The sequence below is a fragment of the Akanthomyces muscarius genome, assembly GCF_028009165.1.
Source record: "Akanthomyces muscarius strain Ve6 chromosome Unknown contig_11, whole genome shotgun sequence".
Taxonomy (NCBI): domain Eukaryota; kingdom Fungi; phylum Ascomycota; class Sordariomycetes; order Hypocreales; family Cordycipitaceae; genus Akanthomyces; species Akanthomyces muscarius.
Window position 1 is genome coordinate 131499 of NW_026611614.1, and position 13763 is coordinate 145261.

The 13763-nt window shown below is 51.4% G+C and overlaps 8 protein-coding genes across 10 annotated transcripts; 3 read left to right on the forward strand and 5 right to left on the reverse strand.

Annotated features, from left to right (window-relative positions):
- Positions 1-423: 423 nt before the first annotated feature.
- On the forward strand, positions 424-859 carry LMH87_007564 (uncharacterized protein; the record flags this gene model as incomplete). Its single annotated transcript, XM_056199465.1, has 3 exons — positions 424-488; positions 560-769; positions 832-859. The coding sequence occupies 3 exons, from the start codon at positions 424-426 to the stop codon at positions 857-859; spliced, it is 303 nt and encodes a 100-aa protein (XP_056057912.1).
- Positions 860-1456: 597 nt separating this feature from the next.
- Positions 1457-1801, reverse strand: LMH87_007565 (uncharacterized protein; the record flags this gene model as incomplete). The annotated part of the gene is made up of 2 exons (XM_056199467.1): positions 1457-1710; positions 1759-1801. 2 exons carry the CDS (start codon positions 1799-1801, stop codon positions 1457-1459), a joined length of 297 nt encoding a protein of 98 aa, XP_056057913.1.
- A 113-nt stretch (positions 1802-1914) lies between these two features.
- Positions 1915-2989, forward strand: LMH87_007566 (uncharacterized protein; the record flags this gene model as incomplete). Its single annotated transcript, XM_056199468.1, has 8 exons — positions 1915-1960; positions 2037-2070; positions 2127-2344; positions 2407-2430; positions 2500-2517; positions 2709-2791; positions 2900-2927; positions 2982-2989. 8 exons carry the CDS (start codon positions 1915-1917, stop codon positions 2987-2989), a joined length of 459 nt encoding a protein of 152 aa, XP_056057914.1.
- A 349-nt stretch (positions 2990-3338) lies between these two features.
- Positions 3339-6595, reverse strand: LMH87_007567 (uncharacterized protein; the record flags this gene model as incomplete). Its single annotated transcript, XM_056199469.1, has 3 exons — positions 3339-5757; positions 5809-5918; positions 5969-6595. The coding sequence occupies 3 exons, from the start codon at positions 6593-6595 to the stop codon at positions 3339-3341; spliced, it is 3156 nt and encodes a 1051-aa protein (XP_056057915.1).
- Positions 6596-8070: 1475 nt separating this feature from the next.
- LMH87_007568 (uncharacterized protein) lies at positions 8071-8724 on the reverse strand (the record flags this gene model as incomplete). Of its 3 annotated transcripts, none has more annotated exons than XM_056199470.1 (5): positions 8071-8152; positions 8201-8250; positions 8309-8341; positions 8423-8502; positions 8571-8724. In XM_056199470.1, the coding sequence occupies 5 exons, from the start codon at positions 8722-8724 to the stop codon at positions 8071-8073; spliced, it is 399 nt and encodes a 132-aa protein (XP_056057917.1). The 3 variants fall into 3 exon arrangements, with proteins under 3 accessions (XP_056057917.1, XP_056057918.1, XP_056057916.1); XM_056199471.1 differs by having other exon boundaries at positions 8423-8507; positions 8564-8724; XM_056199472.1 differs by having other exon boundaries at positions 8423-8507; positions 8571-8623.
- An 886-nt stretch (positions 8725-9610) lies between these two features.
- Positions 9611-10661, reverse strand: LMH87_007569 (uncharacterized protein; the record flags this gene model as incomplete). Its single annotated transcript, XM_056199473.1, has 5 exons — positions 9611-9638; positions 9686-10300; positions 10347-10445; positions 10491-10529; positions 10576-10661. 5 exons carry the CDS (start codon positions 10659-10661, stop codon positions 9611-9613), a joined length of 867 nt encoding a protein of 288 aa, XP_056057919.1.
- A 206-nt stretch (positions 10662-10867) lies between these two features.
- On the reverse strand, positions 10868-11731 carry LMH87_007570 (uncharacterized protein; the record flags this gene model as incomplete). Its single annotated transcript, XM_056199474.1, has 4 exons — positions 10868-11172; positions 11245-11395; positions 11450-11522; positions 11664-11731. 4 exons carry the CDS (start codon positions 11729-11731, stop codon positions 10868-10870), a joined length of 597 nt encoding a protein of 198 aa, XP_056057920.1.
- A 396-nt stretch (positions 11732-12127) lies between these two features.
- On the forward strand, positions 12128-13598 carry LMH87_007571 (uncharacterized protein; the record flags this gene model as incomplete). The annotated part of the gene is made up of 5 exons (XM_056199475.1): positions 12128-12137; positions 12738-13041; positions 13129-13230; positions 13276-13481; positions 13543-13598. 5 exons carry the CDS (start codon positions 12128-12130, stop codon positions 13596-13598), a joined length of 678 nt encoding a protein of 225 aa, XP_056057921.1.
- Positions 13599-13763: the final 165 nt, after the last annotated feature.

The following is a 13763-nucleotide window of genomic DNA, read 5'->3' on the forward strand; positions in this document are numbered from 1 at the left end:
TCTTGCTGGAGGCGATGCTGCGCGGTTTCTCTGCGAAGCAGGATCATCTTTCTACGGGTGTCCATTCTCTCATCGCATGATGACTCTTCTGCTATCGATAGTATATGGAGTATCGCGGCGGTGCTCAACTTGCATCAGAAGGATTGATTGCGGGAGAAATGGCCGCAGGCTTGAGACAGCACTCCGCTCGGATGAATCGTGCTTGTATCTCCACCACCAGCAAGAACTGTAGGCAACCGTGCTCAGAGTCTTCCATCTGGCTTGGTGGTCAGCGCACTGGCAGCCTGGAGCGGACGGAGTAGTCCTTTTCCGGGCCACAACCGGTCTACCTTTACGTAGTCAATAGAGAGACGCCACTCATTAAACCCGCAGACTCTTGACCCAATTTTCAAGGTCGTGATTCGACGATGCAACGACTAAGAAATGACTCGTTGTGGACTTTGGCGCCTGACGGTTGGTTCCCTGGACGAGCTAGCCACGCTACGAATGTTGCACGCCCTATGAAATCCTCAAACCCACATCTCCCTGGCCAATAACTTACTGACAAGGACACCACTAGATTCCTTTCCAAGACTGCTTCGCTGGAGGGGGCGTCTCGACCCCTTACCCCCTTTCTCGACCGAACAGCGTCATCTCGAGGCCGGTGCAGTGGCTGGCCGTTGCACCGAGTCAACGCTATGGAATCCACACCATGTGCCATACCCCGGCCCAAGGGCCGGATCAAATGCCTCGATTTTAAAAGCTTAAGTATCACCATTAGAGATCTTGTGTATTTGACTCTCACCTTCTTCTTGTCAGGGCTCAACAACTAACAACAACTACCAACACAAGACGGTGCATCCTCGATACGCTTCCATGACTTTCTGGTCCAAATTGTCAGCTCGCCTCCTAAAGCCCCCACGCAGCGCCAGCAGGGCAAGTCGTGAGAGCGAGATAACGGTCAAAACATCCTCACCAAACACAACATCCTCGTCGGTCGTCTATATCGCCAGCAGGAAGAACAAACACAGCAAGAAATTGATTGAAGCGCTGACTCGCCGCGGTTTTGGATACGAGTATACATCCCACGGAATGAATGACTTCCCTGAAAATAGCATAGTCACTTTTCTCTGGGTTGAAAAGTACGACTCAACCCTCGAGGAATGGGCGGGCATCGATCACCCGATCGACATTGTGCTTTTTATCACAAATTCAAGCAATGATTATCAAAGAGAGGTGCATAATGGCGTTTTGCACTTTCCACTTTCGCCAAAAAGATGGGAAGATGTTGGCCCAGAATTTCAAAGGTTGGCGGAATCCAAGGCCAATGAGCTCGGAGTATCAAAAGAGACGCAATGGCTTAAGAGGGGTGGTGGCGAGACATGAAGCACACGAGGATTCTGTTATTTTGCTTATTTGATACTCTCCCATCAAGATCAATGGAATTGACGCCATGATAGCATAGAGTGATGGTTGGTTAATATCGATGCTTCCATTCATAAAAAAACGGTACGTCATCGTGCCAACGGGCCAAGATCGTCTGATGAAATAGTAGGCTCCATTGACCACGCGTCAACAATTTCTCTTCTGCCTGACAGAGAAGAATAACCTTGTCGTCTGCTTGTGCGCACTTCGAGAGGCTTCGAATAGTTCCTGGAAGCGTCTCAAAGCTGGTTTCTACCGGCGCCCGAAACGAGACCGATTCGAAAGGTTTGCCCTCAAGGATCCAAACTGCCGGATTCGTTAGCAGCTGCTGCATCAGTAGAAAATGGCCCATACTGTCAGTGGATCGAAGAATAACATATGAATGTACAGTGGCCATTTTTTTGCCGAGATGTATACTTGGCGTGCACCAGCATGAGAATCGACTGGGGAGTGTTTGCCTTATATTCGCTAGCTCTACCTTCGTGGCTCGCGTGGCTCTTCTGTTTGTACATGGCCACAGTTGGGCCTAGCCCTTTCCCAGCGCAGCGCAAACATGGTGCAGCACTAGGGTGGCACACAAAAAACGGGCAACAACTCGAAAAGCCCAAGTGGCTTCGGAAGACCGCTTCCAGGTTCCGTGGGTGATCCAGGTCAGCTGCAAAGAAGGTAGGACCTGTTATGGTCATGGCTAGGCGATGACGAGCCAATTTTCACACTGCTAGATTCTACTGCCGGTTCTTGGCTGGTCTCATCCCAATGCTTAGCTCGGTGGTAGCGACAAAAAAAGCACTTGCTCCTTACTATGGTTGGTACGGGACAGTGCGAGAGGTATACAACATCAATTCAGACCAAGCAAGCCACGTATATGCGGCCATCAAGTACGACTACGGCATTCGCCGTGAGAGCTTGTTTGCGTACCTTCTGCCATGGTTGTATAAGGGTAGGCTGACCAAGTAAAATGACGCTCCACACCCTCCAACTACTGACAGCCCAATGATCTAGCCACGAATGGGTTGCATAGCCAAAGTAACGTGGCAAGCTCATGTGTCAGACACAAGACGTGAGTCCGTGGCCTTATTGATTGGCGAGTACAAGGTCGACAATATGTCACGGGTAAGCATTGGTTCATCATAGAGGCTGGTCGTCGACTCTGTTAGATTACTTGCTACTGCTGCCGGGAGCAATGGTTCTGCCACTAGCAGCGCCGGATGTGATTTTTGTTCTTGTCGAAATGGCGAGTGGCGTGCTAATAAGACATCAATATGCACCAAGGTGGATCGCTTCATACAGCTTACGTTTAGCAGTAGCGACGCCGTCAAGCAGGCCAGGTGGCCGGCCCCCCAGTATGGATGAAGACACTTCGTGGCTACATGCTCGACCACGCTTGGTTCGAAGGCTTGATGTACTCGGTTCGAAGCGCCTTACTACGCGAGATAAGGATGGAACAGCGAAGCTCGGAAGCGATGCTTTCGTTGCTAGACATTAGTTATTCTAGAGTGCCCTCGGGCCAAGACTGTATATCGGTATGGATTACTCCGCTCCCCATATGCCAAATGTGTCTCTTTTTCTTGTAACAGAACTATAATCCTCTTTTGGGCTCGTTTCCACGTCCACGGACGTGATGGTGACTCCACGGTCGACTGCACTCGGTATTTTACTGCGACACATGATGATGGTGTTGGTCATTGGAAGAAAGTAGTGCTTAAGGTGATATTAAACATGCTAGTCAATTACATTTTCAAAATATATGATGGATGGGGCTTGATTAGAGGTGCAGTAGAAACGAAAACTCAAATGGATAGTCGATGGAAAAAGACATCACGTAGGTAACAGCCGATTTGTGATGGAGGCATTTCCGGTGTAGTCTCGTGGTCAATCTTGCCTCTTAGCGGCAGCATATCGATACTTGCCGTTGTCGTGCGTGGGGCGCTTGTCTACATATTGTTCGGTGAATAATCCATGCTGTTGTCGTGTGAGGTTGAATCCCAAAAGTCCTTCTGGAGCCCTTCCAGAATGTGCATGTCAATGCGCAGCGAACTCGTGGCCGTGGCCGATTGCCGCAGGAAAGCGATGGTCTTCTGGAACAGGTGGCGTAAAAGGTTTTCGTCAACATATTCGTGCATGATGGGATCTTTGAATGCCGCAGACAAGACGAGAAGGTTACCCCACTGGGCGTGCGCTGTGCTAAAGACGCTGGTGATGACGGGCCGCTTGTTGTCGAGCCCGTGGAAAGCTCTTGTGCTCTCAACGAGAGCCTTGATAGCTTTCTGGGCGAGAACTAGAATGTGTGGGTTCAGATCCTGTACATTTCTCGCCTGCGGATCGATACGTGGAGCTTCAACCTCGGCGCGGAACTCTGATGAGGGCAGTTGTCCAGTGGTCGGATGATTCTTAACGAACGAAAACTGTAGGATCTGCCTCAAGAATGGTCGATAAGTCAGAACCTGAGCCCCCCAGTACTTGGCACGGAGTCTTGCGGAAAGAATATCCGAGGCAGGAGGATCGTCTTCCTTAAAGGCGAAGCTTGGGCCAACCCATTGCATTCCACAGACCGCAGCAGAGACAACGTCGACATTTCTGAACGGCATTCCCCCCACAGCCGCCTTGGCCGGGTCCTCTGCCGCGTAAAACATGCGATGGATGCTGTTGAGATGCGTTCGTAGGTATAGCTGGCCAAGGTAACTGTCGAGGACAGGCTTCGGGAAGCCTTCGAGCAGGCTCATGTTAGGCTGCGGGATATCGTTCTCGTAGGACAAGAGACCTGAAGGCGGAACCGGAAGTTCAGCAAGTATATCACTCTCCAATTGTAGACATGTCCAAAACGCCAACGAAAGCTGGTTATACTTGGTGTCTTTGATGAACTCTCGCGTGGCTTTCAATCTCTTGAGCTTTTCTAGGCTGGGACGCATGATGACCTGAAGCTTATGGCTGGCCCTGTGTATGAATGCAAAGCTCTCCAAAGGCCGCCCGAGTTGGCCTTGATAGAGGCCAGCAAAGATGTCGGCATAGACGTTCTTCATATTGTTATAGGAACCGAGATGGTTACCAAGAATGTCGGTCGCAAAGGCAAAGTATTCCAGGCCCGGTATGTTCTCGTAATTCTTTTTCAGTAGGTCTGGACGAGCAGTACTTGCCAAGGACGAACGGCGCCTGTGGTCTGAAGAGTCTTGGACGCGAGGGGACGCTATACTTGATGTTTGCGAACGCGAGATATCCACCGGCGGCGAGCCCTTTGGCGCTTGAGAAATAATATTTCGGTGATACTGTCCGGTTCTGTGAGGCATTGGATCACCCTCATGGAGAGCATCCGGCACGTAGTCCCGATGCTGGCACACCTTGCCGAGTGCCATGACAGTCAGGATAAGCGCCGTATCCATCGTTCGATCTGGCTGGCCGATTCGGGAAGTGGCTGAAGCCGCCACCATATCCATACTGTGGGGCGCCGGACACGACCTCTTGCGCTTCGGACGAGTAGACTCGACGGAGCCATTCACAGCCCAGGCTGTACTGACCTTGCCACTGTGTTTGTTATCTTGCAGTGGGAGACGATCGAGGAATTGGCGAACCCATTCATCTAGTATCGCAGGTTGCACGATGGGATGTAGATTGAGAATGTTGTCCTTGAAGGCCTCAACAGAGGTCCACACGTTCTTCTCAGAAAAGTCAGGAGTGCCATCGGGTATAAGCACATCGCTTCTATAGTCCGCTTGATCACATGAGTTTTGGCCACTGAAGGTACCCCAATCTGCCGCTTCAGTTGCCGTGGAGGTTGAACAAGAGACAGGTGAATTGTCAGATGTATGGCCACTTTGAAGGCCATGTTCGCGCTCACGCTGTTTCCGCGACGTTCTTTTATCCTCACCACGCCCGTACACGAGCAACAACCCTCGCTTCTGTTCTTGACTGATGGGATATTCTCCCACGTAGCCTACACCTTCGCGCTCGACGTGGTGTTTTGTCAGCTCTTGGATGGAGGGCCAGTTCAGTAAAAGGCCGGCCAGTGTAGTATGATTCATGGGAATAGCCGGCTCGCCAAGAGGGGGCGGAGGGCCCGGCTCTGTCTCTTCCTCATCCTCAGGCAAAATCGTTTGGTCGGGACGGGCCGCAGCATCTTGCGACGAGTATTTGACCATTTCGTCTCCAGTAAATGGCGTGCTCTCCTCTTTGTACTGGTCCTCCATCTCCTGGTCCACCACTGCCGCATTCGACTTGGCATGAGGGTCGCCCTTGAAAGCAACTGATTCAATTTGTGTGAGGCGTTCGTCCATCCGAGCAAAGTGCTCAGTAAGCGTGGCTAGCTGGGTCTGCATCATGGCAATGCCGTCGAGGATATCGGATTGGGTTTTGTCAGCGCTGCGAGTTAACGGTTAGTAATAGCGGGCATATAGTGTTAGGCAAACTGACACTTTGGGCGGTGGATCGCGATATTTGCATTCGGTCCGTCTGTCTCTGCATGTTTTACAGGGTCTAGTTTCGTCGCATTTGACTTTCAGTTGACGGCACGAGTCACAGGCCTAGTTGATGATTAGCGATGGCCGATGACCTGGTAATGCCAGTTCCATACCTGAGCAGCTCTTGTATTCTTCTTCTTCACCTGGACCACACTTGAGGACGCATACAAGCCACCGTACATAGGCTGGTCTCCAGAGGATGTATTTGCAGGTTGACTCTGACTTTCGTATGCTTGGGGAGGCTGCATGGATGATGAAGGCGTGGGATGCTGATGGTACGTGAAGACGGTCAAAGGAAGCTGCGGAGTAGGTTCGTAGTTGACATGACGTGGAGACTCAGAGGAATAGGCATGCGAGTGCGGAGGAGGGGCAGGGTGATGCGAAGCAGAGCCATGGCCGCCGTCTAGGCCATGGCTACTTGATGTTGGTCGACGGCTGTCCTCGGGGCCTGGGCGGTAAGGAGGGCAATGCCGCTGCGCCTGTGTGTGAGGCGGTAGCGGCTGCGATGGAGCTTGAGAATGGCTATGGTCTTTGTGCATGGGAACAAAAGCCTCTTGTGCGCCGGGGCGATACTCGATTGGCCGGTTTCCAAAGAATGAAGCGGACTGGCTCTGACTCTCGCATGCTTGAGCAGGCTGGGATGAAGGTACCGCCTGATCAAGGTACGCTGGTCGATGTTGGCGATTGTCGTCCTGCATGGGCGTGCCTTGGTGATGGGGGTGATTGGAGAAATCAGCCATGTCGGTGTGTATAATTACGCAGATCGCTGACACATGTGTGAAGGAAGTAGGACTGCGGATGTGCGGCCATTCATATATACCACCTGAGCGGCGTCGCTCAATTTCAGCCTAGCGCGGAGTGTCATCACACAGGTGTGCCACAGCGGAGTGTTTTCCTTTCCGCAGCCAGTCCGTGGTTGGTGGGTTTGGACTTCCCTGGCTAAACAGCAGCGAAACCTCCTGTTCCGGGGTGCCAATAAGTGTGCGAGACACGTATCTGACCAGCTCAAGTGCAGCTGGTGGGAAAACTAGACGATTCATGCTCGACGTTTGCTCGGCTCTTCGACATCCAACGCTGATGCGAAGCCTGTGGCCTAGCACAGCTTGGTTCCCGGCTTCCCGACATGCTTATCCGTCTCGATGCGCTGGCAGGCAAATCTCCAGCATGAATCGCTTTTTTGCCATGTTGCTCGCAGAATCCGCGCTGCAATGGCGCGTTTACCTCGAGCAACAGGACGACGTATGACTTGGGCAGTTGTGTAGGCGCCTCATCAGACCAATCGTACTGCAACACATCGATAAAGGACCTTGAAGGTACTAGTTTGCGCGCTACATTTTCTCGCCACATGATGCCCACAGCGGTCTTGCATCGCGTCCTGTTGTCAACTTTGTCAGAATGTAACCATAATCACGACTTGGGCTTTCTGTTGGCGCGCCAGTTAAGTAGGAAAGAAAAGTTCTTTGTGACACTATAGACTAACAAAATGGCAAAGGCCATATGACGTGCATGGAAATAGCCTCGTTCGGGGCAGCATCATTTAGACTGATCCCGTCTGCCCACGCTTTTGCCACTTCATGGTCCAGGCCTCTAAATCAATTTTGGGCTCGAACTTCCTCCCGAAGTTAATTTCGTCTGCTACGTAGATTTGCATTCAACGTAGTCTTTCCATGTTTGTCACTGATGTGCAGAGATTGGAAGAGGCTGAAGAGTGGTTTATGGTCACCTTGTTGAGCGCGGCCAAGATCATGCTGACGTTTTGAGACGAATGCGGTAAACTGCAGAGCACCTTCATAGTCAAAATCTTTTTGCACTTCCCATGGCAGGTCTTCGTAGGTGCGAATTGGTAGATACATCGGACCCACAAGCTGTTGGAAATGCTTAATGCTGGGTGCCTGCGGGGTGAACATCTTGCATCCGGCGATGACTTTTGCAAACTCTTCATCAATCTCCACACAGGCTGCAGCGGAGTCGATCTGAAGAAAGGACAAGTATATTTGTCGATTTTGCTGGAACGTCTGCGTTTTGTCCAGAAGGCGTTCCCGGCTATATAGGATGGTTCGTGCCGCCAGCTCCCAGACGGATGCAAGTAATGCAAGCTGATGCTTCGCTGCGCGTAGTTTTTCCTCTTTCCCAGGTTGCAAGTTCTCGCGCAGAAGCTTTGTTGTCTGAGACACTAGCTCCAAGATCTTGGCCTCGTCGTAATCAGCTAGCTTTCTCAAGCTTTCGTGGTCCGTGGTGCTCGTAAGGCAGATGAGCACGAGAGATTGGAGGAACCTCTGACGCGCACTCTCATTTTGCTGCCGAAGTTAGTGTGAGTTTACGTATATGTTGCGGGATGACGATACCTGTATACCAGCAAGCAGATAGCAAAGGAGCTCACGACCGAGATCTGCGTCTACTTGCATAGCTTCAAGAGTTTGGTGGGTGTAGCTACGCGAGCTGCTGGGACGTACTTTGGGAAAGATGCAGCTCGAGATGTGTGGCGTCTTAAATAGAACTTATGTGAGTACGCATGAATTTTCGTCCGGGCGCGGGATGCAATGGCGCAGGGGAACCTGTAAATTTACTTTCCTTCGATGACGCCGCAGAAATTTCACGTTTGATGGCCTCGGCTTTCCCTGGCTACGCGGTAGCAAGGTCTCCCACCCTGTCCTTTGGTGCGTCAGTGAGACAACTAGAGTGGCTGGGTACGGATGAGGTTTGTCGACCTCGCACGTTTCTGACAGCCCTGGGCTATAGCCAGCACGACTTCGAGCGAGTACAAGCATTCCTTAGGTTCTAGCTTCACTGGCCCGGGTATCCTCACTTGCAGCCGCACCTCCGTCGCCCATCCCATCCAGTACGTTGACAGTCGAAGCTCGGCTTGCATCAAATACGATGGGACGCTCGTAACGGCAAGGATCAATGGAGACCAAGCCACAGCGCTAACACACAGCAATCATTGGCTGGTTCTCATCTCTTTTCAGACACGGATCAGATGTGCTGCGGCCAGGATGCCACCGACGCCACTAGGTAGCCACTCGAGAAACGTGTCGCGTATGCGCATTGGGCTTCTCCGGATCGACACTTGAACACGAAGTATGCCATTGCGTCGCACATATACGTGAGGCCGGGGTCTTAAGGGGCGGCAAGCACTTCAGCGGAAAGTTCGTGTGGTAATCAGAAGGAACAGATGATGACGTGCATTACGTGGCTGCCCGGATGAGCTCATGCCTAGGTAGTTTAGCCATTACAACGCAGTATTGTGATACAGAGCCATAGTAACTCCCCGAGCGACGGCTGCCGTAGCGTCCGATTTCAAAATTCCTTACGACAGGTCAACTCGTTCCTGTTAGGGGCTCAAGACACAGGTACTAACGCGCGGAAGTACACCGAGAGATACAAGTTCCCTGCTGCGGCACACTAGTAACTAGTAGCAGGCTGGGCAGACGACCGATTCCTGCGGATGGCTGCTCAGGGTCTGACGGGCGACGACGCCGCGATCTTTTGAAGCTGGCGGACCATCCTGACCGGGGAATTGTGTCGTAGCTGATCGCACTCGACCTGTCGCGGCACCTGGGACTCTGTTTCGGCGCGCATACGTGAGGAATGCTACGGCGCTGGCTACAATCACATCACTGGCCATCATTGGCCATTGCTGGGTGCAATGTACTGTATCGACAGAGGGGGATGTTTATTTTTGGTAGAGAGAAGTATAGGCATTATCCTGAGTGCTTAGCCAAGCCCTTAGCTGTCCTTCGCTTTCAATGCTGTCTTTACGGGGCTCGGCCGTATACGATAATGCTAATAGAGTCAGCAAATGTTTCTCGTGATTACTCGATCTGCCTTACCGCCTAGCAAAGTTTTTTTCTTTCAGCGATGAGCATGAATCAAACATTTCCTTGTCGTTCGGAAAACGCAGCTGTTTGCAGTGAACTTCCGCAAAGAAAGAATAGAGACACGCGAGCCGGTTCTCAACATCTCCTTTCACATCGAATCCCGAGAGCACGACGGTCTTTGAAGTGATTTCCGCAAACTTGGCGTCCTCAAAGCAGCCAGACATATCTTTGGCCAATACGACTCGCCGTCCAAGGAATCGAGCAAAACCCGTCAACATCTCGTAGTGTTGCAACACTGGAATAGAGCACTGGTATTCTCCACGCCGAAGTTCTGTGCAACGATCATGTGGCGTCTCGGTGGAGGAAGGTGAAATGTCTATCTCGCTGTGCTCAAAATAGCCTCCTCGTTTGAGGCAGCGTAGAACCTCGCCGTACAGCCGATCTGGACGTCGTAAGTATCCTCCGACATTTCGCATAACGATGAAGCAGAAGTATTCATTCTCAAACTCCAATCTCTCGTCGATGTTCCCGCGTCGGTATTCGCAAGTCGATGGAAACTCGGCTGGTTGCGTCGCCAAAATGTCAACTCCTATCACGAGTGCGGCCGGGAAACGTTTTGCCAATTCTCTGTCATGATGTGAGTCGTGCACTGTGGCGCATTTCAAGCACTTACCCCGCCAAGATTCCAGATCCAGTGCCTAGGTCGAGAATCCTCGTGGGATTCTCGACTGGAGCGTTGAAAAGTCCGTTGGTGAAAAGCATATTGTCGTGACTACTTGCATTAGTATCAGCGAGCAGCTGGCAGAGAGTGGCGCACTAAAGCCTGGAGTGCGTGAAGGTCTCAAAGCCCGTAGGACTTGAAAAATCAGCACGCATAGAGTTAGAAAATGAGGTGCATTTACCACCATGCAGATGCTCCGTATCTCTCGAAGGCACGCCCCGCGATGGTAGTCTGAGAAGCTTGAACTCCCACGGCTCGCTCGCTCATTATCGCAATTGTGATAGAAGCTATGTCCTCGCAGGAAGAAGAGGTCAGAAAAAACCGTTCCGTCGGTGGTCGGAAGAGATGGAGAGACTCGCAGGGTGCTACAGAGGAGGGGGCGTCGCACATCTATATGGGCGCCTGTCTCCGCGCCCCACACTCGGCAAGAGAGAGTAGGCACAGTGGAGAGAGTAAATATATAATTCAAATGTTTATTCGATATTATTGCCCTTCAGCTCGCTGCATATACTCGTCGGCTTGGGCACGTGTGCTTCAGCCTGAAACCTTTTTTTCTGGCGAGCGACGTTGCCTGGATTGTACATTCCTAGCACAATGTCGACTCGACGTTTGGCGCTCTCCTTTTCGTCCACCCAGGAAACGTACCACTTAAACCCCGCCATAGGCGCGATGATGAGGAAGAGGATGAAATACTGCATAGTAAAATGATACTGAAGCGGCACGAGCGAAACCATAGCCAGTACAATACTCAGCAACGCCGCAACTGCCATTGTCAAGCCTAGTACAAGACAGCGATATCGAGTCTTAGTAGCCGTGCATCGTACCACTGTTTCAAAAAGTGCAACCGCACAAATGAGGGAAGTGCAGCCGGGAAAGGCCCATGCCGCAGAATATCGTTTTCCGGCAATACAGCCGCTGACCCAGAATGCAGGTAAGATCACGATGCCAGCACAGTATATGTGTAGTCTTCGGAAACTTATTATTTCGTAAGCGTAATGTAGCTATACGTGTAGTTGTTAGCTGACATGATCATTTGGCTATGACAAGTGGCATACCTTGGAGACAGTGAGACACGAGATCATCATTGCCTTCCAGATCGCGTTGAGAACCGCATCGGGCGGGTCGGGGCTGCGTGTAATCGCGTACGATAAATATGATCCGCTACCAATAACAACAATGGACAAAAGAATGGGAGAGCTGTGGTTGTACCACTTCTGCATGCAGCTTTTGAGGGGGTAGCGATACCGCTGGTAAACGATGGCGACATACAAGAGGATGCCAAGCAGACATTCAACCGCATGTTCAATGAAGTTTGCTTTTGCGTCGAACTGCTCCATATTGAGGGGCGCTGAGGTCTGCTCGAAAGGACGTTTCTGTCTCTGGGTCGCTCTCCTACTATATAGGACTGTTCCTAAACCCGGGCTTTCTACTCAAACGTATCTATCCTGGCTGAGAGTGTTACAGCCATGGAGCTGAAGCGCCTCGTGGATTCCGCGACGATCTGATTCGCGAAGTACTTCTGAAGTGGCCGGAACCCGTCCAATAGTGGAGTCTGCGGCGATCATTTCCTTAAACTGGGGAATTCTGTTTTTACAGAATTCCCCAGTTTAAGGAAATGATCGTCGAAGACTCCACTTCCGCGGTCATGTGAGCCTCAGCCAACGACTAATAGAGGGTCAGAATCTCATCGTTGCTGCCGTGGTGCAACCTTAATCTGGCAACATTCATTTTTTATGGGCTACAGTATGGCCCACATTCAATCCATCCCCTGGGACACACCGGAAAGTCTGCCGCTTTTCTTCGAGAAGATCTGGCCTTTCTTGACAGTGGAATGGCAATGGGCTTTATTCCGGCAGATTCGTTATCTGCTCACCAATTTTGACCAATTAATGCGAATGACTGGAGACGGCTCGTCCATGAAAGCCTTTCCGATCCCCCCTGTCCAACAAACATCGTCTCTCGAGTGGGCAGAGCCTAGTCCCCGTTTCCGTTCCGCCAAACCTGGCCCGTCCATTCCTTTAGACGCATCTTCCCTGACAATTCGGGGCCCTTTGGTGTCGTCCGCGCCTCGTCACCAACAAACATCGTGTCAATTGGCAGAAAACACCACTACCTCACGGCCGTTGCTCAGACCGGCGTCTCATGCCCGCAACTCGACGACGAAAGTTGGTCGGCAACGCCCGGTTTCCGAGCAGGTGCGTAAAAAGCCAGTGACAACCCCCCAGCAACACTCACGCCCTCGGCGATCGAAGCGAGTCACAACGACAGCAAGCCTTTCGGCCGCCCTCCCAGCGACAAGCAAAGCAGATCAACAATCCCAATATCTTTCACTTGATGCTTCAGATACGCTCCACATTCTGGCTCAACCCTCTCGGGGTTCCTTTCAGCCGCCATTCCTAGGCGAAGATGTTTTGAACGTCTTGGCCCAGAATGCGTTCTCTACTGCAAATGCTGATACTACTCTTCGAATTATATTTGAGTCAGCTGCCGCTTTTTTTGAACACCATGGTTCCAACCTTAAGACGTGCAAGGACATAATCGATCTTCGGTACAGGACTGGCGACACGGCGGTCTCTACTACTATAGCGCTACGCCTCCATTCTCAGGCCCTTGTGATGCTGCGAGACCACGAGACCAAAGGTTTTGAGTATGTCTCAAACAGAGTCGCGAAATCCCGTTTTGTCGACGGAGAGATTCGAAGCAACCCAACGCTGCAGAGATCTGAGGCATCCAGGAATCTTACAACCGAATTCAGCCGCGGGACAAAATACGCAATAATACGGCAGAAATTTTGTCGCGCCGTGACGACTCGACTGAACCACAACAGTAATTCCAAGTGAGTCCATGAACTTCATCAGACAGAATACAACTGAATGAGTAGATTTGAGGAACACTCGATGAACGACGAGGTTGAGAGGAGCATCAAGTGTGAGGGCGCCCCCACACTTGACAAACTCGCGGCCATCGCCAATAAATACAAGGCCGAGCAAGAGATTCTCGATTCAGACGTTCTACTTGAGATTATGTGCATGATCTTTCTCTCATACCTTTACTGGAAGTATCATGATTGCTATTACCCCGAAGGTTGTGAGTCGCAAGCTTGTCTCAAGCGTAAGGGAATGCGCACTACCCAATTTCACGAACCCAGCACAGAGAAATCTGACCAACGCGAGACCGGGCCTGAATACATCGTGGGCCGCCTGAACTGCGCCTTTAACAATGACGACGAGAAAATACTTGCTACTCTTGCACTCGGAGCAGAAGGTGCGGTGGCCGTTCCTCCTTCTGCTCCGGCAGACGATACCTCGCTCTCATCGATTCTTTCTCAGTCGAGAAAAAGAACGGGCGATAGCGATGTATGCGTTCCTT